Source organism: Limulus polyphemus, unplaced genomic scaffold, assembly GCF_000517525.1.
Source record: "Limulus polyphemus unplaced genomic scaffold, Limulus_polyphemus-2.1.2 Scaffold496, whole genome shotgun sequence".
NCBI classification, from domain to species: domain Eukaryota; kingdom Metazoa; phylum Arthropoda; class Merostomata; order Xiphosura; family Limulidae; genus Limulus; species Limulus polyphemus.
The window spans coordinates 100,083-110,152 of record NW_013666106.1 but is presented as its reverse complement, the minus strand read 5'-3'; the positions used below and the strand labels follow the sequence as shown (position 1 = coordinate 110,152).

The 10,070-nt window shown below is 34.2% G+C and overlaps 1 protein-coding gene across 1 annotated transcript in view; it reads left to right on the top strand.

Moving 5' to 3' along the window:
- Positions 1-329: 329 nt before the first annotated feature.
- LOC106458641 (putative leucine-rich repeat-containing protein DDB_G0290503) overlaps positions 330-10,070 on the top strand; it is an 18,750-nt gene continuing 9,009 nt past the window's right edge. The window contains exons 1-3 of the mRNA XM_022384908.1: positions 330-446; positions 4,883-4,987; positions 7,748-10,070. Coding sequence (XP_022240616.1) covers positions 330-446; positions 4,883-4,987; positions 7,748-10,070 — 2,545 coding nt within the window. The remainder of the gene's footprint in view (positions 447-4,882; positions 4,988-7,747) is intronic.

Below are 10,070 nucleotides of genomic sequence, written 5' to 3'. Positions count from 1 at the left end.
CAACTGTTATGGCTAATTTGTTTAAGTTTAATGACACATTTACTATTTTTTAAATCACAATCTCATGTTGAAAATGGTTTGAAATATTTGCATTTAAAGAAGGACAAAATTATAACCGAAAATGTGAATAAAGAAATTATACCAATTGACTATCATGTTGAAATAATGTATAGTTTAGCGAAAAGTCACAGGTAGAACAGTCCTGTAAGGCCAATAGTTAATAAATATTGGTATGTACGAACAACGAGTTCAACGTTAAATATAGTTTGAGTTTTCAACGTTAGTGCATAATTTGAAGTTTAATCAAAACATGTATATGGCTTGCTTTTATGTGGAATCTCTTACACTCCGCTACAAGTTCAGAACTGGTGCTTCATTCATCAATTGAAACTAGCGAATCAATTTCATATTTGATAGAACAATTTATTATTAGAATTATACTGTTAGTAAGAGATCAAACTTGCGACTGTTACAGCTATTTTGTTTAAGTTTAATGACACATTTACTATTTTTTCAATCACAACCTCATGTTGAAAATGGTTTGCAATAGTAAACATCCAAACATAAGACTTATAATATGAAAATATACATAACAACGTTGTTAAATGTATGAATACATTAAAATTAATAAAATCTTCATGTTTCTACTAGCTCCAACCAACCATCTTAAAGGAAAAGTTCTATAGATATTCATGCAGTAACATACCATAGATACTTAAGTGTTTCTTTCATCATACGTTCACAAATATTGTTCCAATGACGTACTGCAAACGTCATAAACATGCGCAGAAAAAATAGTTTATATTTAAATCAAACTGGAATGAAAGTTACATTGTCCTTTTTCGTAATACTGTCTAATAGCTTCGCGAAGGATCCGATGTTCTATTCTTGATTTTAATATATTCATGCTTTTAACAACGTTCTCATAATGTCATATTATGTATTATTTTAACATTTAACATGAAGTTTCCATTCACATTTCATAAAAGTTACTGTTGCTTGTGACCAATAATATAGTTTGTTGCTCTTAGATACTCTTGTTTGTAACAGACAAGGTTGGTTGTTAGTAGTTTTGTTCCTAAGAAACTTAAAGCAAATTTCTATAGATGTTTATTAATCACACATACAGGATTCTAAGTAAATCGTATTATAAACTTTCTGAAATGTAACGAGTTTTTTGTAATTAATTCTAAATATCTTCACCACTCCGAAAATCTTCAAGAAACCAGTAGTAATAGTGTTACAGTGCTTAGGACATCATTCGAAATATATTAAAACGAAATTTGTTTTAGTATTAGGCATAGTCTATCCACAGGTTCAAATTAAGAGTACTTTATTGTTAGAATAAATAACATTTATTTTAAGGACTGAATACCCAAATATGAGATTTTATTTGTTATTTAGTTCGAAGGAGTATGTAACAACATTCAGATGTCTTGATATTCCAATTATAATAAGTAAGTAGGACTTAGTGTTCCTACATTAATATTACAAGACTATACTTTGTTTTCCATTCGTCCCTTTTAATTTTTACAAGGTGGCACATAAAAGGCTGGTGAAAAATTATCTCCTTATGTGTGGGGGATATGTTAGATAATTGGATAGAAAAGTGGCTGGATGGAAGAAAGCAGAAGGTTGTTATCAATGGAGTTCAGTCAATCTGGATTAATGTCACAAATGGGGTACCTCAGGGCTCAGTCTTAAGAACTTTACTCTTTTTGATTTACATCAATGACATAGATGAAGGAATGGTCAATAAATTACTTAAATTTGCTGATTATATAAAGGTCTTGATGTTTAAGTGAAGGGTAGGTAGTGGTATTTAATTATTTGCGTTTTTGTTTGTAGGTCACCGGTTGTCATGTATTCTCTTCTTAATCTTCTTCGTTCCTTTATTTTGTTGATTATGTCAGTGTTTGGTTGCCATTTGGTTTGGGTATTGTTTATTGATACTTTTGGTATACATCTGTCTGCGATAGCAGGTGATTTTTAGTTTGGTTTGTTTTGAATTTCGCGCAAAGCTACACGAAGACTATTTCTCTATTGTGAAAGGAACTCTGACCCAATAAAAACATAAGTTAGTAGTCAAGCTTTGTCGTCTTTACAAATATAAGTTTGGAAAAAAAATCTTATATCTTATAATATAATCTTTTACACATGATGGGAAGTCAGTATGGTACAGTTTTCCCCAAATTTTGTCCGGATCCGAATTCTGGGTCACTTTGAAGTATTTTTCTATAATGAGTAAATAGGGCACTTTCGCGGTTTGCGGTTAATAACTCTGTAAAATATGATCGGATTTCTTCCAAATTTAATGGGCGCATTAACGTTTAGACTCCTGATCACACTACAGAATATTATTCGGATCGTTAATCATTCTGTATCTGAAAAGGATTTTCTGAGCTTTTGAAGGTGATTTTTGACGTTATCCAATAGAAACGCGTGTAATCTCGAAAAGTAGAAGCTAGACGACGATATTCAATCTCTCTGATTGCTCTTCTTGAACTTGTAAAACGTACTGATTTAGCTAAAGTAGGACGACGTAAAGAAAGTAAGAGTGAGTAAACTTCAAGAAAGAAATTAGTGCAAGAAATTCAACACTATATTCAAATATATTACAGGATTCCCCACGATGAATAAAAATCTATTGTCTATAATGGAAACACAACTTCATCAATACTTACTGCAGTTAAAGACGGACAGTTATAACTGAAAATGTGTATAAAGAAACTATACCAATTGACTTTCACGTGGGATAATATAATTCTTACCCGAAAACTCACAGGCAGAACATTCCTGTAAGGCCAATAGTTTCAAATATTAGCATCTATGATAATAAATATTTATGTGTGTGTGTGTGTGGTTATTATTTTTCTCCATAAATATGCGAATAATGAATTCACCGTTATCAATGATTTAAGTTTTGGACGTTAGTACAGAATTTGAATTTTAATCAACATGAGTATGTAACATAACGTTTAGGAACAACAAGAAACCTATAGGTCTATTTACGCTGTCCCATTCTCTAAACTAAACTAAAACTATTAAATGAAACATAGAAATAGAAAATCCTCAAAGCCAACCTTAATAATTCATGTAGTTATCAAGCTTTCTTTCATTAACACTGTTAAGGTTATTCCCATCCAAATTATACCTATACTTCAAATTATGATAACCCACATGCATTATCTTGCATTTATTATAATTTAAACCCATCTGCCATTTATTCGCCAAACTCACTAAATGGACTAAATCCCTTTGCAAAGCAGCAGCAGTATACTCCAGCAACCCTGATGCTCCTATCTTCCAGGAAATTAGAAAAACAGGGAATAATTTCTATAGGGAGTCCCAATTTGGACAGTTTGTATCTGAGTCCGTTGTGCGACATTACATTGTTTTCTTTATTAAAGCCGTGTATTATTTCTTCCATTCATCTTATGAAATCATTTGGTTGTTTGTCTTGCTTTTGTATTTCCGGAAGTGTTGATTTAGTTTCAAGACAATTGATGAGATTACTATTTATGATTTTTTTCAAATAATTTTCTTAGATTACTTATTAGACTTATGGGTCTGATTATTCCCTGATTTTCCTCCCTTCTGTAACAACCTCCAGTGGCACAGCGGTATGTCTGCGGACTTAGAACGCTAGAAACCGGGTTTCGATATCCGTGACTGGCATAGCACAGATAGCCCTTCGTGTAGCTTCGTGCTTAACTACAAACACACTACAGAATATCTTTCTGGAACATATGAACATCGGCCTGTTTCAAACGGTTTGTGTGAATCCTATTTTTAGAGATAGGTCGTATAAATATGTGAGATGTTCTAATAATCTGAGAGGGCCTTTCTTGAGTAATATGTTTTGAATTTTATCTTGTCCTGGTGCTTGGTTTTTCAAAAGTTCTGTGTTTCAGTGTACTTCTGTTACTGTGATGGGGCTTATAAGTTGTTTTGTTGTATAGTCATGTTCCGCTTTTGTTGTTATATTATTGGGTTGAATATACTTAGTGAAGTGTGGTGTTCATATATACTACGATTGGTTGTGATATAATTATTTACTATGTTCATGAAGTAGTTTTTCATGTTTGAGACGTCTAGTGTTTTGAATGTTTTTGGAGTTGTTCTTTAAAGGCGTGTGCTTTATGTTTATTCATGTATGCTAGTGTATTATTACCAGTGTCATTTTTCAAAGACACAGAACCAACAGACACAAAAGGTCTAAATTCCTCTCTGATTACACCAGCCTTTGTACCAGTTTTGTGTCTAGGATTCGGTTAGCCTAGCACTGTTTGACTTGTACGATTCTTATTTATGATGATTAGAGGGAAAAAGTACTAAGGGCTTGGTTCATCATGTATTATGTAACTCTCTAGTTTGTTCATAAGTTCATATTTATTAATATTTTTCTTATAATATTTAAGTCTGTCTGATAAAGTTGTCATGTTTGAATAGTTGTGTAGAGATTCTGAGTTTGTTGATTGTGAGACTCTATATGCTTTCGTTAAAATATAGTTTTGTATTTGCCGTAGTTTGTTGATGTGTGTTTTTGATATATTTATCCATGTTATACAGGTATATTCTACGACTGGTCTTATGTGTGTTCTGTAAATTTTAATATGTTTTATGGTGAAGCTTTTTTTGTTGTTGTTGTTGTTGCCAGTCAGGGTCCTAAGGTAACTCGCTCTTTTCCAAATTCTGGTTTTTATGCTTATAATGTGTGGTATCCAGTTTAATTTTGAGTTAAATATAATCCCTAAGAATTGTGTTGATGAGAGTTCCGTCTAGATATAACTGTGGTATTAATTTGCTTATTTTGTACGATTTTGTAAATAATATGACTTTTGTTTTGTACACATTAATTTTAATTCTCCGTTTATTGCAGTACAATTCTATTTCGTTTATTAGTGGTTGTATGTTGTATGCTGCTGTTGTTGGGTTTGGGACATTCTTCCAGATTGCAACATCATCTCTGAACTGTGAGCAAAGAGTATGGTTTGTGTCTTTGAGAGGCATGTCGCTGACACACATGATTAGGGCTAAGTACTCTTCCTTGAGGGGCACCCGCCTCCGAAGTACAGCACTCGGAGTAAGTGCCCTCAACATCCACTTCGCTGATTGTTTAATGCAAGTTTCAAAAGACTTGATTGATCTCTTTGAATACGGATTATCACTTCAGATGGCTGCTTTACTTTTAACTTTATTGCATTTAGGTGGTGTAAAGTATATTTTACTTACATGAAAGACGTTACCTTGGACAGAATATATATTTCAATATAGGGATTTAACATTAATGTAATCATAATGGATGATGAAGAGAGAGAACACAGAAGATTAAAATTAGAATTGTTAGACTTATAAATTGCTTGTTCTTTAGTAATAACACTTAACCAGATGAGAATAATAATTTTTATTCACGAACATTTAGAAATAATAAGTGTTTCAAAGTAGATACTGCATACTAAGTCTCTCATTTTATCTTGCTTTGTTTCTGTCTCTTTCTTTCTTTTTTTTATTAGATATCCCATAATGGGTAATAATACCAATCGTTTCCTAACAATAATGATACACCCTTAATTACTGAAGTAGGTCTTACTCCAACCTCATAAATAAATGTTATGCTAAATAAATGTATGAAAAGGAACATTAACAAAGCCACCCTCAATACCCTGAGCAATAACAGACTCATCAGATACACCCTGAATTGGCGAAGTAGGTCTTACTCCAACCACATAAATAAATGTTATGCTAAATAAATGTTATGAAGAGCAACATTAACAAGACCACCCTCAATACCCTGAGCAGTAACAGACTCACCAGTGGTAGAACTCGAATATAAAGGCTATGTATCTTCTAACAATAATGATTGAGTCGCCCCAGTATCACGTAGAATACGTATGGGTATGGGATTAAGGAAGTTTAATTGGATAAGACTCTCTTAGAGCAGTTTGATCACATTTTACGTCACACCCATTCAGATGCCAAATTATAAAGCATGACAGAATTACAATCCCAATTGGTGGTTTTCGTCTCACCATACTATGCCTTTAACTGTTCTGAAAAACAATAAAGACAAATTACCTAATACAAATTCAAATATTTTTGTAAAATTGTTATTTCCTAACTAATTATATTGTAAAATACATGGTTTTGTTTAGGACTGGTTTCTTACTACTTTATTGCACTTTATTTTTGAGGAAAAATTTATAAATTGTGGTAATTATCTTGATTACTGGTTTCATTATTTTATCATTTATTTTGGATTTAAATGTTTAAATTTAAATCAAGTTTATTAATTGATAGGAAATGCGATGAATTCACTTTGCTCTGTCTATTTACACGTGATTGTAGGACTTAAAATATCAGTAAAGAGTTTGATTAATAAAAATAGAATATGTTTTGTTTGTTTTTGAATTCTCGCAAAGCTACACGAGGGCTATCTGCGCTAGCCATGCCTAATTTAGCAGAGGGAAGGCAGCTAGCCATCACCACCCACCGCCAACTCTTTTACCAACGAATAATGGGATAGACCGTCATATTATAACGCCCCCACGGCTGAAAGGGCGAGCGTGTTTGGTGGGAATTCGAACCTGCGACCCGCAGATTGCGAGTCAAGTGCCCTAACCACCTGGCCATGCCGGGCCTGATATGTTTTTTTGTTAAGCAGAAAGTTACACATTGGGCTATCTGGGTTCTGCCCTCAGATGTACTGGTGACCGCTTTCCTGCATCAATGTATTTGATATTGTGACACTTAAACGAACTGACAATATAGTTTAGTTTATTTAATAAGTTACATTTATTCCTAACATGGTTCGAATCCGTGCGATAGTACCAAATGTTTAGCGACCTTTAACCTATGAGTGCGTTTAAGAGTGACAGTCAATTCTTGGCATAGCTCTGACAGGCTGGCTTCGCTCTAGTCAGTATTTTTAAATTATGGGCGGCAGAAGAAATAAATCTAGAAAGTGTGAGTTTATGCAGTAAGCCACTAGAGGCAGACAACGCTATATTTTTTATCTTTTACATTTTAAATAAGCTACGTGAGAAAACGAGATAGAATATAAAGTGATTATTTTCATTATTAAGAACTACATATAATTTTTTTGCAAAGAGCGATAGCATTAAAAAACTCTGTCATTCTCTTTTCTTCTTTTTAAAGTATAACCAAAACAAACGTTTCACCAGTTAGAAACGATATTGTAGTGGATCATCAGACATGAATAAAATTAGTGCAGTACTTACCAAAGTTCCAAAGGGTCTACTCTGTGTATTTTCCTTTTGGGTTTTTTGTTTGGTAAGGAAGCTGAATATGCTTACACTGAAGTACAGATTTCGTCTCGAAAGACATCCCCTTTTATTGAGATTTGCGTTGCTAAAAAACGCCTTGGTAACAAATGTTCTGAGTCTGCGCATTTCTTATCTTCTTCCACAGAAACCTTCGAAACACAAGAAGAAAACCTACGCTGTTTATGCTGCAAGACGTTACAGTCAATCCGCTTCTGCTTTAGTTGAGCACGATAATCTGGCCAGTAATCAATCGTTCTTGGTCTAATTTTAAATGAAGACGAAACGTTGGCCATACTTAAAATTCCAGATTATCGATTAAATAAGTACAAAAAACAACCAGATGACAGAGCTAAATTCGAAGTTTCAGCAGGAGATACAAGAATTTCAAATCCACTGCGGGAAAATGGCCGTATTACAAGTTTAAGAAAAAGCAGGCAAGAAATGGTTATAAAATCTGATGAAATGAGCGAAATAAAGTATCTTACACATCCATTAAGAAGCCTGAGCAACGAGATTCAGAAAGGAGAATGTTGACTTACTACAGAAGGGTCGAAAGACGTGGTTATAGAAGCAAATTATTAGAAAACGTAAGAACTACCACTTCTGAAACAGGAAATTCTCAAAATCGTAGGAGCATTGAGAAAAACTATGAAAGGAAATTTTTAGGAAGCCAAAGAAGAATTAACAGGCGTAACTCTAAAATTAGGGCTATCAAAGGTTGTGAATTTTCTAACGGAGATCAATTTTGTAGAAGAAATATGGAAAACAAGTCGATTTTCATAAGAAGTGTGCAAGAAACTAGAGCTTTAGGAAACCGTCGTGCTGATAATAAAGTCTCAGAAAACCGAAGAACACCACAGCAATATATCTCTGAAAGTAGGACTTTGGAAAATCGAAGAAATGAAGACTCTGAAAGTTTGTTTCTGGGAGACAGAAAAACAATGGAGAGGAGGAACTTTAAGAGTGAACAGTGGAAAGAAACCGAAACGCATGGTTCTCAGAAGCAAACATTGTATGAACAGACAAAAGAAAAACACGATTTTCAAACTAGGACTTTCAAAAACCTTAGAAGAACCAAAACACCTGACTCTGGCAGGCGGACAATGGATATCATTAAGTCAAATGAGAGACGTGTTTCTCAAAGTAGAAGGATGGAGAATCGAAGAACAAACAAGAAGCGTGTTGTAGAAAACCAAACAGGGGAACACCGAAGAACATTCGGAAAACGAGAGACTGAAACTAAGACTTTAGAAAACATGAAAGCAAAAAAGATGCATGAGCCTGAAAGGCAAAAGTTGGAATTCAGTAGGTCAAATGAGAGACGTGTTTCCCAAATTAGAACTTCAGAAAACCAAAGAAAAAACAATCTGAGGGTTTCCGAAAGACAAACAGAGCAACACCGCAGAACACTCGAAAGGCCTGAAATTAGGACTTTAAAAAAATTGAGGACAAACAAGATGCATGACTACAAAAGGCAAACATTGGAAATCAATCGTTCAAGTGACAAACGTGTTTCCCAAAGTAGAACTACGAAAAATGGAAGAACAAATGAGAGTCGTATTATGAAAAATCAAACAGGAGATAGGCGTAGAACACTCGGGAGACGTGATACTAAAACTAGGACTTCACAAGACTTGAAAGAAAACGATATGCATAGTTCTGAAAGGCAAACATTAGAATTTAGTAGATCAAATGAAAGACGTGTTTCTCAAATTAGAGCTTCGGAAGACGAAAGAAAACACAAGCTGAATGTTTCTGAAAGAGATTCTAAGGAACATCGCAGAACGTTCCAAAGACGCGAGTTTCAAACTAGGAGTTTAGAAAACAAGAGAACAGATAAGATTCATGATCCTGAATGGCAAACATTGGAATTAAGTCGGTCAAATGAGAGACGTCTATCACAAAGTAGAACCATGGAAAACGAAAGAAGAAGCGAGAGACGTATTTTGGACAGACAAACAGAGGAATACCGCAGAACACTCGAAAGAAGTGAGTTTCAAACTAAGAGCTTAGGAAACTTGAGAACAGATAAAATTCACGATCTCCAAAGGCAAACACTGGATTTCAGTAGGTTAAATGAGAGACGTGTTTCTCAAACTCGAACTTCACGAAACAGAAGAAAAAACGAACTGAGTGTTTCTGAAAAACAACCAGGGGAATACCGCAGAACACTCGAAAGATGTGTGTCTGAAATTGGAACATTAAAAAACTTGAGAACAAATAAGATTCATGATCCTGAAAGGCAAACATTCGATGTCAATATGTTAAATGAGAGACGCGTTTCTCATATTAGAACTTTGGAAAACCATAGAATGAACGATCTTAGTGTTTCTGAAAGAGAAACAGCGGAACGCCGTAAAACACCTGAAAGAGTCGAGACTGAGTCTAGGACTTTAGCATATATAAGAACAAACAAGAGGTATGATTCTGATAAGCGTGTATTGGGCTACAGTAGAACAAATGCGAGACATACTTCTCAAATTCGAGGTGGGGAAAACGGAAGAATAAACGAGATGCGTGACTTGCCAAAGCGAGCAAGTGAACTACAAACTAGACTTAAAATACGTGACACTCAAACTAGGTCTTTAGAACACCATAGAATAAATGAAAGGCATGATTCAAAACTGCAAACTTTTCAACACGACAGTACAAACAAAAGACGTAATTTACATCGTGGACTTTTTCCGACCGAACGAAAAGTAACTCTAAGAGATAACTCCCAGGTGAAGGATTTAGATAATGGAAAAACTACGGAAAGTCAAACTTCGAAAAACCGACGAAATG